The sequence below is a fragment of the Aulonocara stuartgranti genome (genome assembly GCF_965226115.1).
Source record: "Aulonocara stuartgranti genome assembly, chromosome: 3".
Classification (NCBI taxonomy): domain Eukaryota; kingdom Metazoa; phylum Chordata; class Actinopteri; order Cichliformes; family Cichlidae; genus Aulonocara; species Aulonocara stuartgranti.
In genome coordinates this window covers 36,709,720-36,727,070 of record NC_138941.1, presented here as the reverse complement: position 1 = coordinate 36,727,070, position 17,351 = coordinate 36,709,720, and the positions used below count along the sequence as shown (strand labels likewise).

The following is a 17,351-nucleotide window of genomic DNA, read 5'->3' as shown; positions in this document are numbered from 1 at the left end:
AGTGTGGACAGGACAAGACAAGATGAGGGGGTGGGGAAGGGGCCTGAAGGATGACTGTGAGAAGTGGTAGGATGGAGGATTGGGGGAGTGCAGGGAGGGGAGAGCAGTGCATGTGGTCTGAAATAGGTCCAGTCCTCCAACCCTAGGACCTATGAGAAACAAAAGAAAGCGCAGGAGAGATGGATTGAAAGAAAGACTCCAAAAAAAAAAAAAAAAAAAAAAAAAAAGAAGACCTTTAATTTAAAAATAAAAAAATAAAAAGGGCACTTTTAATCCCGAGCCAAGGATTATATTGAAAGAAAATCCAATTTCCCAGAATTTGAGCCAAAAATCTTCCCTGTGTTAAACAAAAGTCTGACTCCAAACACAGGCAGCGTTCTCAAAGACTCCTTTCAATGCCATCATTCCGCCTTAAATCCATTTACTTGACTAAAGAGTTAATGTCCATCATCAGGCCCTCTGTGACAGACTGCTAATGTTGCACATGCAGCACAAGAAGTGCAACCCTACACCCTCACGTCTCCCACCCTGTCTAATCCAAGGTTGCGCCACTTTAGTGTGGGGTCCCACCTCTTGCCAAGGGTCGTGTGACCATCCTCGTGGTCATCACTCTGCTGGTGCTGGGACAGTTGTTGGAGCTGCCTGCTGAAGTGAAGAACACAGCTGAGATTTGTCAACAAAACACCTACCAATGAAAAATGAACCAGCTGGGAAAGCAAAGAGCAACTTTAATGTCTTACCTCAGGCGATTTTACCGTTTTGGGGGAGATTTTAGGAGAGGTCTTTGGCGACTTTGATGTGGGTTTTGTATCAGATGGCTTTGAGGTCTGTGGTGGGGTACTAGGCTCTGATGCAGACTTCTCTGTATCATTCTTCAATACATGGAAAAGATGTGAAAATATTAGTAAAATACCAAAGCTTTAGAACTTCAGAAGATCCAGCTAAACCATCATACAGGCACAAAACCATAGAAATTCATCTAATAGTTAGACTCCTGTCTACCATCTAGACAGTATAAATATTACAGGGACTTAAGGGTTTTCATTGTCAATCAGCCATATTTTCAGATGAGGCGAACTGTAGTTTTTCCACTCAAATCCTGATTAAAGCCAATGAGAACACATTGACTGTAAAATATACAAACACATTTACAGTACAAGTATATTTAAAAATGATGGCAGCTCTCAGTGCTCCCCCCAGCACCCTATCAGATGCAACCAAGTTATAAATTTGAAAATCCTAGGTGATTTAGAGAAAGTGTGACCTCTGACCTTGAGGTCAAGGTCCCTGAGATTTGAACTTGTACAAGACTTTTGTAGACACACCCATGGTATCCTCTGTCAGTCTACCCCAGGGCAGCTATGGCTACAACTGTAGTTTGCCTCCACCAGTGTTTTGTAAAGCGCTTCGAGGGCCCCAAAAAGCACTATATAAATGAAATCCATTATTATTATTACTATTATTACATCACCTCGTTCTTGTATTCAAACTTAAGTGCGTTTCGCCCGCCAGCCCACCCGCTGGGCATGGTGACGATAAGTGTTCAGCATTTTACTGCTTGCATTAGAGCCTTAATATCTTCTGATAATCGTTTTCTGTGACCAGGACAGCTTGGCAGTGAAAAATAAGCTCATGTGGGTAGTGATCTTTTCCTCCCCAAACATCACTAACAGCTCATCTGTGCATAGTTTCCTCACTGAGTGATCTTGATATAGCTGAAGATCAAAAATATCTTACTTTGGAGACAGAGGACTCTGAATTCCTTTGCCTGCGTCGTCTGAACTGGCGGCGTTGTTTCTGGCCTTGGCCCTCCCCTGCTTCTCCATTGGTCTGAGGGCTGTCAGGTGCCGCCGCCGTCGCCACCTCGTGCTGTGGCTGCTGCTGCTGCTTTAGCTCACTCTTCTCCAGGCTCTCTGGTGGTGCAGCCGCCTGCTGGTCTTCTACAGCCTGATTGGGAGGTGGGCGAGGACGGAATGGCCTGAATCCGAGGAAAGCACATTAAATTGCCTCAAGAATCAAGAAGTCCTTCAAACAGGATGTCTAAGCAGGACCGTTAAGTTACCTGCGGTATGGGCGCCAGAATCTGCGTCGTGGCGGCCGCTGGGTCTGATCACTCTGGGTCTGATCACTCTGTGTCTGACCACCCTCTTCGTCTCCATCCTTCTGCTCACCAACTTCACCCTAAATTGGAAAAAAAACAGACAAAAGACCATTAACAACATAAGCGTTCAACTACTTCAATCCATCTCAATGTCCAGCATCATCCTAAAGGTTGTAGTCTCCCTCACACCCGTCTTTCCGCTTTAGCTTACATCTTGTGTCTCCGGCCGTGGCCTGCGCGGCCTACGGCGGCGTTGCTGAGGCCTCGCTCCCTCACTCTCTCCCGATCGGTCAGTATCAGGACCTTGCCCATCGGCTGGCTTGTTCTGGTCGCCGGGCCGAGGGCTTCGGGGAAAGAACCGTCGACGGAATCGCCGTTTGTTGGGCGCATAGCGGCTTCCTTTTACCGGAACACCACCTGGACCGGTAACATTAGCTGCTTCGGAGCCCTTTGGAACAGAGACATGCCTGAAATGCTTTCTCCAAGAGCAGTTTTTTTTTTTTTTATACCTTTTTAAACAGCCGAGAATGTCACATTTTGTCCTTGCCATACCTTAGCTGCTTCAATCACGTCAAACTCTACAATTTCCCCATCTCCAACGCTGCGGAGAAATTTCCTGGGATTGTTCTTCGTGATTGCTGTCTGAGGAGACATGGCTAGCATTAAAAATGTGGGTACAATTAACTCCCATGAAGAAAAAAGAAAGACCTTACCTGATGAACGAATACATCTTCTTTGGTGTCATTCCTGCAAGAAATAAAACTTCATTAGCAAACAATAGACTGAAAAAAAGTGAGGAATACTAAAAAGAAATAAGGGAGAATTCGAAACACCTTACCTGTTAATGAATCCATACCCATTACGCACATTGAACCATTTCACTGTGCCTTGGACCAAAGTGGCTACAACAAGAGCACATCAAAAGAATAAGGAAGTGTAATAGAGCAAGTAGTCATTCAGAGCTCACACCGTTATCTTGATTACATCAGCGGTGACCTGCTCGCAAGTGAGAGCTCTATGGATCAATCATTAACCGCAAGACTTTGAAACCAGGCCTGCACTAGGTCACGAGGCGACATGGGAACACTTCCGACAATTAAGGAGTTCAAGACGAGTCACACGGACACCTGAACGATGTATTCTTCCTCACAGAGACAAGCTCAAAGCCGGCTCGTTTGTGTGTTTTACGGCAGTCTAAACTAGTTCAATTTGGCCAAATTTCCTTCTGCAATGATTTGCAGCTGGGAGGGCGCGTGCGCGTGTTTCGCTTACCAAGCGCGTGAACGACAGCTGATAAAGAAGAACAATTGGGTCATGCGTTCAGAGTGTTCGGTTAACATGGACTTCTATACAGTCTGAATCAGCTCCATACCTACACAAACACCTGCGATTAAACCAGAGGCAGCCACTGGACTGACATGTGGGGAAAACTTTTTTTTTTGAAAAAGCACCTGTGTCCTCGAGGCCTTTTATTAATAGGCGTGAGCTTTACAAGCCAATATGTGTGACAGTCAAATAACTTCGTTTTCAACAGCGCGAGTTTAAGCTTTTTTTTTTTTTTTTTTTTTTGGGAATATAGTCCCCAGAAAAACCTGAAAAACTCAGCCTCAAACACGTGTTGCCTAAAAAGTACCACACCGGAGACAGCAGTGGCACCCCAGGCTGCTGTAATTAACACAAATTCAACCAGCTTGGATCACACACTTCAAGAAATATCACAGAAGGAAGGGTAAAATATATATATATAAACACACACATTCTGGTTTTCACACCCAGGCTCGGTCAGAAGGCGCTAACTTTAAACGTTTTCTGGATATTTACCAAGAAATCTTGGCGGATAGAGTACTTCTACACCCACCTATAACTTTCCTCTCCGGCTGTGGTTTGTCTTCCACCGGTGCCGATGGTGGAGCGCTCTGCGCCTCGGCGTCGGTCATGCTCGCTGTCGGGTTACTACACTTCCACTCCCGAGTCCCCTCCCTCCTACTCTTCCCGAAACTTTCCCAAGCGCCACTGCTAAGTTTTTATCCCGGCATCCCCTCGGACTGCCGGACGGAAGCCGCGCCCTCATTGGTTTCCACGAAAGCGCGAGCTCGAATCTGATTGGTCAAGCGAGGGCGGCAATTGGGACGGAAAATCGTCAGGTGGAGGACAGACATGAGTGAAATGAAGCTGATTTGTTTTCATTTCATTTCATTTCATTTCATTCATATATATATATATATATATATATATATATATATATATATATATATATATATATATATATATGAATGAAATGATGATATATATGATATATATATATATATATATATTACTAGAAAAATAGAATCGACAATCGCCAGGTTCTATTTATATAAAAATAGAATGACTGGAGTCTGTTTTTGAGAGGCCATTCATCTCTATCGATCTATATGTTATAGCTTAAAAACACAGCCTTGTAGTGTCTTTTTCACAGAACATAAATAACTGCAGAACTTAGCTGCTAGTGGGTAAACGTCTCTTTGTGATACAATGCTGTTTATATCGGTGAGTGAAAATCCCAATATGCATATACAACATGTAGACAGCCAATAGCTGCCAGCAATATAACAGCAACAGTGAAACTGTAGAAGTTAGACACATACAGTCTGATACACATTAGCATTTTTACCTGCTGTTAAACTGTTTCAGGTCTTCAAAAGAACTCTGAGTGATCTGGGAGCATTTTTCCCCATATGTAAATACAGCAATCAGAAGTTTCTGATATTTTTTTCTGCTCCTGAACAACAAATTTCTCAAAATATATATATTTTTAAATGTCATTAATTAATTGATTAAAAATAAATAAATAAAAGCTCAGACTGGGGGGGGGGGGGGGGGCACGACACTAAGTTTTCTGCCACATGGCACGGATGCTATGTAGACCAGTCAAATGTGGCATGCTTGGATCAGACACCAAATGACCACGGTAGCAGAGTCACAGTATCTGGGGTACAAGAAGCTTAAGGCAAAAGTCAGTAGCAGAATCAGCTTGTTGGTACGTTATAGATGGATGCTATTTGGATGGATGAAGAGTGCAATTTTAATTGATCAAAATGTCCTTTATTTCACTATACCCCTGATTATTTATATCCATCAGCACTTCTAGATACTTTTTTATTTGCATGTGTTATGTTCGCCACAGAAATAAGTTCTTATTTTTTTGCCCACTCAATGGTCAAAAATAGTTACATGTAAAAGGTCATCCAGAGAACTCAAATTTATTCTTCTTTTGTCCAAGAACTGAATCCCAAACTCTTGGAAATATTATTTAGCCGTCTGAAAAGATAGAGAAACTTGTTAGCACACTGGACCAATGGGCAGCACAAAATTTATGTTTTACAATACGTTAAAAATCAAAGGTTAGAAAATAAGTAATATGCTTATAAGTGTAAAGACTGGTATACAGGATTAACCAGAGCAGTGGTGAAGTAGCAGGTACCTTGAGTTTACCTAGAGTGGTAGTTGTTGCAGGAATTTAACGCTCTGCAGAAAAACTGGGCAGTCAGTTTAACATTTTCTCTGGGGGTTGTCCATGGGTCTCTATTATGTATCTCAGCGGTTTGAAATTTCTTTCTGTCATAAAGTCGAAAAGACTTTTTTTCAAGATATTCAAATCAAGACATAGACATCCACTGTCTGTAGAAGCCTGGTACCATTCAACTATGTTGTGTTTGTTGGAGTTACAGGCGTTAAGTTTTCTAGTAGTGAGCTAGAAAAATAGGTTACAGATGGTTTTTACATTAGTTTAACAGAAATAAACATTTTACATGAAGGTGAGCCAACCTAAACAGTTTAAATGTTTAATCCTGACCTGCGATGAATCCTTGTCTTCGGCAAGCCAGGGACTGTTGTAAATTATCACAGCATTTTTTTAAAAAGTACATCATAACTCCAGTCATCTGTTTAAAAACAAATTGCATGACTATAGGTAATGTTCCACTCAGCGCTGTCTCTCTGTGTTTTAACGAAGCCTTGTCTTCATTTTTGTCAATGAAGGCGACAGTAAACCAGGCTGAAAGTATTCATTCAGGTTTCACTTTTTATTATGAAAAAGGAGCAGATCTTGATAAATGCATATATATGTATGCACTCCTTATATATATACTTCTTTTGTACCATTTTTGGTTAGTATATTTATCTGTTATTTAAATTTGTGCGCTATGTGAGGCAGTATACGTGTAATATTGTTATGCTTGCACAATGACAATAAAGAGTCTTAAGTGTTTTTCATTCATTTAAATGCCTGTGTATTACATGACCTGGTATAAATGTTTGTCCAGTTATGTATCCATGTTTAAAAAAAATAAGCCAACATAGATAGTCTGTGCACCAGACAATATAATATTCCTGGACCTGGAGACCTGGAATGTAAATGTGCGCCTTGGGTCAGCTTCTGTTGTTTAAGTGTGCTATAAATAAAATAGATGTGACAGTGAACATAAAAAGGTTCAGGGATTTTTCACAGAGCAATGTTCTGTGGGCTACATACTGAACTTAGATTAGAGAAACAAACTATTGATCATATCGTGCCAGTATTGCTCAAGCACCAACATCAGCATTGGTATCGATGCTCTCAATATTTGGATCAATCCACCCACCTCTACCAAATAAAACCTGGCCAAGGATCAACTTTAAAATTGTAATTGATTGGTGGATGAGCTCTCTTCAGGGGTTCAATAGTCATTTTTTTACCCATACATGTATTTTCCCCGTTTGAGGACTGTTGCCTTGATGTGTAGGTTGCTGTGACTTTCCATGAAGTTAAAAAGGGGCAACAATAAGAGCCTTTTAATTTGGGGGTTAAGCTGCAGTATACCTTTAACTGCAGCCCTCATAGGTCATAGGACTCTAATTTCACAGCACTAAATTTAACCCAGCAGCTCCAAGAACTGCCAAGTTCAACGAGATAGTTCGCTGGATACGCAGATGCCATGGGTCTCTGGACAGAGAAAAGACGCTAATGAGAAGAGTAATAATTAGTAACAGAGGGAATTGCAGGATGCAGAGAGGCACACTGGCAGGATGGCCAGCACTTTCTGGACAGTGTATCTGGTGGGCTCTACTGAACGCACTGTAGCTCTGGAACAGGAATTTAACAGATGGTAGTTTTAAGGAATAATTTCTGCTATTGGAAAAAAAAATTGCACTCTGAAAACTGCTGTAAAATTCTTGGTACACACATTGGTCGTAGCGTTTACGAACTACACCCCACCGGGCAAGGTAAATAAGAGCAGGACTGAATGCACGCTGCGCTAGAAAAGCTACGCATGCGCAGAATACATCCAATTGTCGAGGTTTCGTGGACATTGGTATAAAAGTAGCATCAAGCCCCTATAAATTAGCCAGAGAAAGACCGGAAAAGTCAAAACTTCCCCTTTAGTATAAAAGCATGTTATTGTAATAATGAAAGGAGACGTGGTTTTGCGTTTTAACGAGCAGTTATGTTATTTGTAGTATTGAATTGTAGTATTGTAGTACTGGGGCACAGACAGCTTTCGTGTTTTATTGAGAAGCAGAAAATTAAAAAAAAAAAAGGTTCAAAATCTGGTCAATTCACACTCTATGAAAATCAGTGTCATGTTATTCTGTGTGATTGTGTATCTGTAGCAGTATACACAGTGCTGCTTAGACGTCTTGTGCAACCCCTCATTTCTTTGTATTTTGGCTAGACAAATGGGGAATAGTTGGAGTGATTTATTGAAACGCATACAAATATACAGGGTAATACAGCACATATAAGTACTGTCACTTGTGGGAGACGGTTTTTTTCCAGCCCATTTCTTCTTTTGTCCTCCACTTGTTCATTTTCCTCCATTTTTTAAGAACACATCGATTTTGTGGAGCTAAAAATAAATTCTGTTTTTGCTACAGGCTGCTTGTAACAAAGTCCCTAAAGATACAATCTTTGCTAAGTTGTCTGTTGGGTGACTTTTTATGCCTGAATGATTAGGTCAGTGTGAAGTGGGTTAACAACAAGAACAAAAGCACTCCTCTGAAAATGAATGAAAAAGCATCCAATGTCCAAAGAGAAAAGACCTTCAGAGAGTCGGGAGAACTTTTGCTCAAGACCACTTTTAAGGTGTGTTCAAAGAGTGTGGCTCACTGGAAGCAAAATATAAAGAAATGAGGGGTGGCTTTAGACTTCTGCACATCAGACAGTACATTTACAGTGAGCCCACAGTAGATCTCTAACAGATCTAGTTTTAAAGTGTACCCTGTCTTATTTATTATTATTATTATTATTATTGTTGTTATTATTATTATTATTATTATTATTATTATTATTATTATTATTATTATTATATATTTTTCCTATCAAGAAGGCTTGCTCATGCAGTGATGTGAAATGTCATTGTATTGCCATAAATACTGTAGACATTGCATTGAATGTGCTACACTGTAGCTACACTGCAGTATACACTCTATTCTAACTGCATGTAACTAATTAACCAGTGCTAGCTAACGTTACTGGATAACGAGCCCTCCCTTTGCCCTCTCTCCATCTGCAAACATTAGAATCACATAAAAAAAAAAACTTCAGGCTGTATTTTATTTTTAAAACCCTGGAAAAGCGGTTACAACTGCGCAATAAAGACGCAATAACATGGATGGGGATTTTATTTTGATAGTTCCAAAGGGAAGCGGGCAGTTTAGACTTCTTTTTTCCCCATGCCCTGACAGTGGTGGGGAGCTGGATGAGGGAAGAGACGGAGAAGGTGGAGTGCAGGGTACAGCCAGCACATACATAGCGGGGTTTAGGGCTCTGATTCTTTTGGGCCAGGCGGCTGAGTTTAGCGGCGGTGTACCTCTTTACGAGGTAAACTGCTCTCTGGGACAGGACAGGTGTGCTAAAAGACCCGGAATGAAAGCGGAATAAAGGAGGTAGCGAATAGCTTTTTGTTTGTTTGTTTGTTTGGAGGAAAAAAAGAGAGACATTTGGGGACATCGCAAACGAGCCACCAAGGAGGAAACAGGCTTCGGGCCAGACGACCGGTTAGCACGGACACTGAGAGGCAAAAGAGGAGGAGGAGGAGGAATAAGGGGAGAAAGGCTGACAAGTGACACAGGAGAGGAGACCCATTATCACTAGGGTGAGTTCCTAATCAAAACATCCTATAGACGGGGCGTGTTTGCGCCTGAGCAGTTCAGTTATCCTGTGCACATGTCCGTCCGAAGCCCTGTTATAGTCCCTTTAACCCCAACCTCAGGCTGCCAGCAGCAGCCTAATTACCCAGAGCTCCAGCACACCCTCCGCTAACCCATCACATCCTGCTACAGTCTGGTTACACTGACGCTTTCCTCCCTGTTTCTTGTTTGGAGGGGGGGAGAGCGAAACATAGCCGTTTCGCATTATCATTATAATTTATTTTGCTCTTCAAATCCTAAAAAAAGGCACTGCTGAAATTGTCAATGAGAGCAGACTCTGCCACCGCCTCTGTGAACTCTCACAGTCAGCGCACAAACTTTGCGAAAAACTCGCAGGCATCATCTCCTCGGACTGCTGCTGTAGCCATGGTATTAGCTTAGTCATTACTGTGAGGTACAGGCACAACATTCAGTCAAATTTCCACGTCTGTGGGCGTGTGGGCTCCCGGCGCCACTGTGATGCAGAAGCTTTCCTTAATGGTGCGGAGGGTTTAAGGGTCATAAAATGCGGGCTGTCCGCCTTCATCTGGAGGGCCTCGGCCAGAGTGCAGCCGCCAGTGCGCATGAATACGGGGGGTACAGCGACGTTGCAGCCGACGGGCCGTGGCACGTCCTGTGAGCTCTAGGCCGCAGTACACTGCGGAGTGAGCACACAGACTTTTACCACCCGGGGTGTGACTTACCGAAACATTTTTTATTTTGCTTCACAACAAGCGGGTTTAATAAGTCACCCTACGGAGACGCCTCTTTGATTTACTTATGGATTTCAAATGCGAGAGGAGTAGTTTTAGACATTTGTACGCACAAAAAGATTTCCCAAAGTTAAAATGTTCGGATTCGTGAGTTAAACGTAAGAAATTGTGCGTAAATGATCAGTATTTCTTTATTCGGGTACGCATTTTGCACTTTGGGTCAACTTCCGTTGTTTAAATGCGCTATAGGCTCAAATAAAATAGACATGACAGTCAGCACAAAAAGATTCAGGCATTATTCATAATCATGTTTGAAGTATACCCCACCACACACACTCCAAAAAACAAACACACAAACAAAAAAAACCACAATTCACACAAACACTACAGACAGAAACAAACTATTGATCCTGTCATCCTTGTATCGATCTGACACCGATACCAGCACCGATACTTGGACCAGTCCGCCCGCTTCTAGCTGTTAGTGTTGGTAGGACCGGTTAAGCTGGTAAAGATTAAAACTAGATTCAGTTTTAGCTGAAATGCTAAGTACAAACACCTCCTTACTCTCCTTTCTTTGGCCTCTGCAGCAGGCATGGCAGATGCAGAGCTGGATTTCCAGACTGGTGATGCTGGGGCATCCTCCACCTACCCCATGCAGTGTTCTGCCCTGCGCAAAAACGGCTTTGTTGTCCTGAAAGGCCGACCCTGCAAGATTGTTGAGATGTCCACCTCCAAGACTGGCAAGCACGGCCACGCCAAGGTCGGTAAATTCCTGATGTACAGAATTACACAGGGGATCTTCATGCCGGGACACATCTATCCGCAAAATAAGAATAATGACTGTAATAAAAAAAGGTCTTCTCCAATCTGGACACAGTATAAACGCAGTTCTGAAAGAAGTTTCATTGGAGCTTCAGCTGAGGGAGAATTAGCGACGAGAGTCGGTGAATTAGCACTGCGAGGTCACGGTCACTAATATTAATGCATATGAACTGACGCTTTCAGCCTGTTCAAAAACATTGTGCCTCATCAGGGTTGTAGCTTTCAACTCTTCAAGTACTTGGAAAATTACATGTACTAAACTTGGAAATATTATTTCTAGCAAATCATGCCTTTTAGAGGATAGCAGGTAGCTGAAGTGCTCTCTTTGCACGCCCATTAGAAAGGAGATTGTTCATCCTGTGTGTGTTTTTGTGCGCAGGTGCACTTGGTTGGCATCGACATATTCTCTGGTAAGAAGTATGAAGATATTTGTCCCTCCACTCACAACATGGACGTCCCCAACATCAAGAGAATGGATTACCAGGTGAGACACAGATGCTGCGGCTCCCATGCTGGTAGGAGTAATTCTGCAGCTCCCACAATGAAGTCGCTCAAAGCGACGTCTTTGATAAGACGTCTCTGTCACGCTGAGTTAACGTTCGTGTGACATTAGAAATCGAGCCTTTCCTTCTCCTCGCCTCTGTGAAAGCTTTGATTTGATCATTAGGAATGCGTTATTTGTCATCACCAGAAAATCAACGTCCCCGCCTTTGACAGCACAGCAATAACCACAAATATGCGTGTCGCTGTTTAATAAGCACAAGATTTTCTGATAGAATTTTTCCGGCTGCTCGAGGACAGTCGGCAGTTAGGTAGCAATTGCTTCCCGAGAAAAGGAGGAGGGAAGATTTGCAAGACGTGGACGCGGAGAAGGAAAGAGGAGATGCTGCCGTTAATGACGTCTTTTAATATCCTGTTAATCTTTCATGAGCGCACGGAAGGAAAACAGAACCCTGCGGCTTTGTTACGCAGCCGCGCATTTGAAAGCAAGAAGGCGCCGCATGGATGTATCGAAGAGAGAAGAGGCAGAATTTGCTGTAGTTGTTTCAGTTTCAGGGTTTCACTGATACAGTCGTGACCTCCCGGTGTCTAAAAATAGAACCAGGCCATCAATAATGTTTACAGTAACACTTTTGCTTTACCTGCTGTGACAAGCCAAAGTGTGGACTGGGGGAAAGACCCTGAGAGTTTACATTAATCCCTTTTCATCTTATACCCTCCTACGGTGTCGTTTTAGTGCCTCTCTCATTTAAAAAATCTTCTTTTCTGATTGGCTGTGACTCGCAAACAGAAGGTTTGAAAAGCATGTGATCCAGTGGCTCACATGGATTACTTGTCCTTATATTGACCTCCTTACTTAAACTTTGGCCGTGTTTAATCTGGGTATCCACCTGCAACACAGGAAGTTTTCCCAGTACTCCCTGAAGTGCACCCTGTGATTCAGTAGCTTGTAGAAACAGCTCGTCTGTACGATTTTATTAGTCTTTCACATCACTGCAGAGGAATTTTCTCTTCTATAAAACATTCCTTCAGTTCTTTCAGATTTGTGAGCCTCCAGTATTTCAGTCAAGTTTTGATGTGAACTTTGACCTAAGTTATTTTCTTTTTCACTCATTCTGTTGTAGATTTAAATGCTGAGGATCGTTGTTGTGCTGTATGACCCAGGTTAGCTGTAGCTGTCAGACGGATGTCCTCACGTTTGACTTTAGTGCTGACTATTGGCTAAATTTCCCAGGATGTGCACTCCTGAGACGGCTGTGGTTTTGTGTTACCACACACCTAAATGCTCTAAATCTGCAAATTGTGAAAACGTCTGCTTTTATAGAAGCTCTCAAACTTGCTGACGATCAGTTAATCAAGTGCATTTCATTATCAGCATCTGATGCTTGTTACCCTCTTAATTCCTTATGGAAGTAGTAAGAGTGCAGTGACGATTGCGCCGCTGGGCTACATAGTCCTGTGAAAACTTTGTTGCACAATGCACTGAATAATGTCTTGTATGCACTATGGAGCTATTTAGCATCTTTCAGGATGTTGTTGTGGTTCTGCAGCAGCAGCTTTACAGTTTCGGCTCAGTCTCTCCCAGTGCTCAGGATGGGCAGTCAATCAGCTTTTACTCGCACCCTGACTAGCTGTGGTTTGTTTAGTTCATTTATTTGTTCTGTGTTATTTTATCGGTGGTCAAAAAGACATTTGAGTTGTAATTTTAGATATTCAGTATCCAGCAGCCATGCTCAGCACCAGGTGAAGATGAATACAGGAGAGCATATATCAGAGTCAGGTGTTTCTCTATAGAGTCAAGGAAGAGGAAAATTATAGATAATGTAAAAGAAAAATAAACATTTGTCATGTTCTAATGATTCCTCAAATGTAGACTTAAACCTTCTTTTTTTTTTACCTCAAACCCATCGCGTACCGATGGAAACTAGGTTACATCATATTTGTGCAGAGAGCAGAGAGAGTATCGAGTGCTGCCGCTGTTGATCAGATATGCTGGATTAAACCATGTTGTGTGCAGCAGTACACTCAAGCTTACAAACTAACAACAAAACTACAGTTAATTAATTAAGGAACAGAAAGATGAAGATGATAAAGTCTCGCTGTGATTAAAGATCCTAATTCATTTAGAGTCTTCTGTCTCTTTTTTTCACTGTTTTTTTTGTTGTTGTCCTCTATCAGCTGATCGGGATCCAGGATGGCTACCTGTCCCTGCTCCAGGACAGTGGAGAGGTGAGAGAGGACCTGAAGATCCCAGAGGGAGACCTGGGAAAGGAGATAGAGAGCAAGCATGAAGCCGGAGAGGAGATCCTGGTGAGCACTGTTGCCTTTTTCTCCCGCGCCTGATACCGGACAGCTTCCACGGCTGCCTCGTTGCGAATTTAAATGATCGCACTTTACATAAGAACTTCTGCTCTTTCAGATCACCGTTCTAAATGCAATGGATGAAGAAGCTGCGATTGGCATCAAAGCCTTGGGGAAATAAGCCCATGCAGGTAAATGCAGAGCTGCGGCTGTGGCAGCACGCAGCTGTTCTCTTAACTCCTCCCGCAACCGCCGCCCTGACCCCAGCCTGCCTGAAGACAAGTGTGTGTGTGTGTCTGCGCTTGTGAGTGTGTCTCATGTAAAATTATGTATGTGCGTGAGTTCGGTCATTACACCACGCACCACCAGCATGTGCCATGCTAGTGCAATGTGTGTGTGAAGTCACGCACAGATGTTGTACATGAGTGGAGCAAGGGGAAGGCAACTCTGGACATCAAGACCCGAGGCTGAGGTTTGCTGTACAGATTTGGCCTTTGCTATTATTGAAAATAAATAAATATGACCTTATTTACAATTATTTACAATTACGAATATGCACTATACTGGAAATATCCATGTTTTTAAATATGAATGCGTGTTTTTGTGTATATACTTGTTTGGACTGGATATATTAGTGATGTCAGATGACAAAATGTTACAAATTCTGCAAATTTTTTTCAAATTTAATACTGTATAAGGTGGTGGTTGCACAGCAGGGTGACCTGGTGGATTTGCCTAACCCTTTAAAGAAACAGTTCACCCCCAAATCAAATATGTGTTTCCATCGGTAGTGCTGTTTATGAATCTAGACTGTTTAAGCATGAGTTGGCCGGTTTTGGAAATATCGTACAGTGGAACTAAATGCCCCATCCATGACACTGTGTTACGTCCCCTAACACACACCATTGATGGAAAGAAAAAAAAAAAAGAACAGAAAAATCGTATTACCTTGCTGTGAGCAGTTTCGTGTAGGAACTATTTTGTTTCTCTCGAACTACAACCGTGCTGTGCAGAAGGACATGTGGCTGTACCTGAGGCGAGAGGCTCGAACTAATGGCCCCTTGTAAACACAGATCCTCCTGGCTTAGCTGTCAGAAGTTGCCCACTGCTAGCTTGTCATAGCAAGCTGTTGAGCTACAGGATACTGTTGGTTGACATATATCCTGGTAATAAATACCTTATGTTACCTAGGCAACTACAGCTTGTAAAATCTATAAAGCAATGCATGACTGGCAGGTTTCTTCTTGTGTTGATGCAGTTATTAATAATTGGCTAATAAGCTATCTCCATTCTTTCTTTCCTTGTCAACATTTTGACACACTGAGGACAAATTGAACTCCTGATTTCTCACTCAGTGGTTGATTTATTTTCCTGCTGAGCTAACAGATAAAACAATGAGGCAATTACATCACAGGGTTTTTAATGCTAACACTGGGACAGCACAAAAGCGGTGCTCGCAACTACAGGCTGACTGATTTATTGATATTATGGTGATATGCTGGTATTTTATCAGCCATTATTAGTTATATTGCTATCAGTAAAAGTAAAACAGAGATGGGAGAAACACTCTACAACCATGTTGCGAATGTTGATGCTGCAAAGTTTGTCCAGCAGAGGGCACTGTGGAACTCGCAAACACTCAATGTTTGGGATGCAGCATAGTACAAGCAGCTGATTCGAGCAGAGTTGGGCAAAGCGTAAACAAGTCAATAAACTTTTAAAAAAAAACTACATTGATAAACTAAAAGCTACAAACACCACAACATGTTTCGTGTGTGTGAAATAAAAAAAAAAATAATTGGTCGATATATTGAAATATCGGATTTTTAAAACACCAAGTATCGGTATCAGTTTTAACAGTCCAGCCAAGCGAAGTTCACCAATAAACAAGACAGAATGTACTTGTAGAGAAATGTAACTGATATAAAAGTGTTGATATTAAAATAAAATGAATAATAATTATCTGTGTGCGTGGGTAGACTTCGTGTAGCGGTGTCTACACGGCCACCTTGTAGCAAAAAACAAAGCAGACACTAAGCTTCACCGCAGTAATATGATCTGCATTCTTGCTTTGAAATAAGGGAACTCCATTCTTCGTGGAAACATCAGCATGTTGTCGTCACACCGTGATCAGGTTTGACTGCAAACACAGCATGCTTCGTGGGTCGCAGGATTCAAATGGAAACCTCAGAAAGAAAATAGTCCCTACATTAAACTGCTCACGTCGAGGCTTGCGGACTTTTTTTTTACTCACAGCCAGGTCATAATTTCTGTTCAGATACTTTACTTCTTGGTTATATAAATACATTATTTTGGCACTATGATCATCACATTCAGGTTATCTCTACAGCCAGGACTGGGCAACTCATGCCAGAACCATCTAGATGGCTAGAAAACACCACAAACCCGAGGAAAACATATACAAGTTTGTCAAACTTGTGTTTCACAGTAACACTATTAAGAGCATGTGTATCATTCTTATGTATAAATATAAATGAAAAGCTGAAAGTTAATATTGTAATATTTGATCAGTGTTTATCTTTTTTCCTGTGGGTTACACTTTATTTTACAGCCTGTTACTTCCTGTGTTTCTTTAAGAAGCAGCTCGCAGCCCTGTTGTAATTGTAACCTGTTTATGCACTTTCTTTCCTGTAATTCGCCTCCACACTGTGGGCTGTAGAATAAAGTCACTGTTATCTGTGCAATGTTTCCTCTGCAGAGGCCAGTTAAACCATCTCATTAAAGTACATCTCTAAGGACAGATATATATATATTTATTTTTCTTAAGCATCTTCCTTCCTGACTTCTCCTTTCCTTTCTTCTCATTCCTCCCTCCCTTCTTCCAATTCTGTTTCAGGGGTAATCGAGATGCACTGGACCTGGGGAAAGGAGGGGATATTGCCTCGTCAGTTATTCTCCCTCTTTGTTTTTCATACTCTCTCCCTCTCAGTTGTCTGTCCCTGCTTCAGGTTCAATTAGTTAATAAATCATTGGAAATGTCAAACAGTTAAAAAAAAAAAAACATACTCCATGTACATACACGTGTCCAGGCGTAGTGGTAGGTCTCACAAAAGATGGAGGTGGTGTATGATTGAGTAGCTACTTACAAGCTGTTAAAGTCACGACTATTATTATTTGTCCCCAATTTATAAAGGGCTTCAACTCCACACCTGCATTGTTCTGTTGAGGCTTGCTGAGCGTGTACCATACAGGAGTAAATACATGCCTCGATTTTGTATTTCTGTATGTCACCATTTCAGCACTGGGCCCCTACAAGCCCCGCCCCCTCCTGCCGTCATATCATCATTAGTTTGGGTTTTTACCGACATGGCACACCAAGGTTCAGCGTGTTTTTGTCTAAAAGTTTAAAGAGACGTGTCAAAGAGAGACAAGAAACCAATCCTCTTCAAGGAGAAATTCTTTTTTCTTTTTAAAGTCCGCTGGCCAAAACGTTTCGCTTCACTGTTTGGAGTATTATTTGTCGTACTCTCAAACTGTGAGCAGTGATTCGGAGGCGGACGAGTCGTGGCGGTTTGGTGTCCTTACTTTGTGTTCATGCAGCCAGTCCAAACTGTGCAGAATGTCTTCTTGGCCAAAACAAATAAAGACGACACAAACTGCTGGCTGTTGCTTATTGTTTATTTAACAACATTTAAGCAAAAGCTTAAAAAATTTAAACCAGACCTAAACCTGATTGAAGCTGTGAGGGATGATGGGAAAAACTTAAGGCAGAAAATGGCTCTCTTACTTTCTGGTAACAC

General features: G+C 42.0%; 2 protein-coding genes across 6 annotated transcripts; one reads left to right on the top strand and one right to left on the bottom strand.

The window, feature by feature from the left end:
* Positions 1-29: 29 nt before the first annotated feature.
* On the bottom strand, positions 30-4,144 carry LOC309701730 (Y-box-binding protein 2-A-like). Of its 3 annotated transcripts, XM_082525944.1 has the most exons (10): positions 3,960-4,144; positions 2,940-3,003; positions 2,815-2,848; positions 2,654-2,743; positions 2,313-2,549; positions 2,063-2,181; positions 1,738-1,978; positions 741-872; positions 571-645; positions 30-149 (listed from the first exon to the last, which is right to left on the bottom strand). In XM_082525944.1, the coding sequence occupies exons 1-9, from the start codon at positions 4,036-4,038 to the stop codon at positions 607-609; spliced, it is 1,035 nt and encodes a 344-aa protein (XP_082382070.1). In that variant the 5' UTR covers positions 4,039-4,144; the 3' UTR covers positions 30-149; positions 571-606. The 3 variants fall into 3 exon arrangements, with proteins under 3 accessions (XP_082382070.1, XP_082382069.1, XP_082382071.1); XM_082525943.1 differs by lacking the exon at positions 30-149 and having other exon boundaries at positions 364-645; XM_082525945.1 differs by lacking the exon at positions 30-149 and having other exon boundaries at positions 364-642.
* Positions 4,145-8,773: 4,629 nt separating this feature from the next.
* LOC309701729 (eukaryotic translation initiation factor 5A-1) lies at positions 8,774-17,210 on the top strand. Of its 3 annotated transcripts, XM_082525941.1 has the most exons (6): positions 8,775-9,216; positions 10,554-10,726; positions 11,168-11,272; positions 13,468-13,599; positions 13,709-13,781; positions 16,448-17,210. In XM_082525941.1, the coding sequence occupies exons 2-5, from the start codon at positions 10,559-10,561 to the stop codon at positions 13,769-13,771; spliced, it is 468 nt and encodes a 155-aa protein (XP_082382067.1). In that variant the 5' UTR covers positions 8,775-9,216; positions 10,554-10,558; the 3' UTR covers positions 13,772-13,781; positions 16,448-17,210. The 3 variants fall into 3 exon arrangements, with proteins under 3 accessions (XP_082382068.1, XP_082382067.1, XP_082382066.1); XM_082525942.1 differs by lacking the exon at positions 16,448-17,210 and having other exon boundaries at positions 8,774-9,216; positions 10,557-10,726; positions 13,709-16,351; XM_082525940.1 differs by lacking the exon at positions 16,448-17,210 and having other exon boundaries at positions 13,709-16,351.
* Positions 17,211-17,351: the final 141 nt, after the last annotated feature.

Coding starts and splice junctions, on each gene's coding strand:
- LOC309701729 (XM_082525941.1), top strand. CDS start 10,559: ATGGCAGATGCAGAGCTGGATTTCCAGACTGGTGATGCTGGGGCATCC. Junction 10,727..11,167: donor GCAAGCACGGCCACGCCAAG/GTCGGTAAATTC, acceptor TTTTGTGCGCAG/GTGCACTTGGTTGGCATCGA. Junction 13,600..13,708: donor AAGCCGGAGAGGAGATCCTG/GTGAGCACTGTT, acceptor CTGCTCTTTCAG/ATCACCGTTCTAAATGCAAT.
- LOC309701730 (XM_082525944.1), bottom strand. CDS start 4,038: ATGACCGACGCCGAGGCGCAGAGCGCTCCACCATCGGCACCGGTGGAA. Junction 2,744..2,814: donor AAGATGTATTCGTTCATCAG/GTAAGGTCTTTC, acceptor ATGTCTCCTCAG/ACAGCAATCACGAAGAACAA. Junction 646..740: donor AAACGGTAAAATCGCCTGAG/GTAAGACATTAA, acceptor TCTTCACTTCAG/CAGGCAGCTCCAACAACTGT.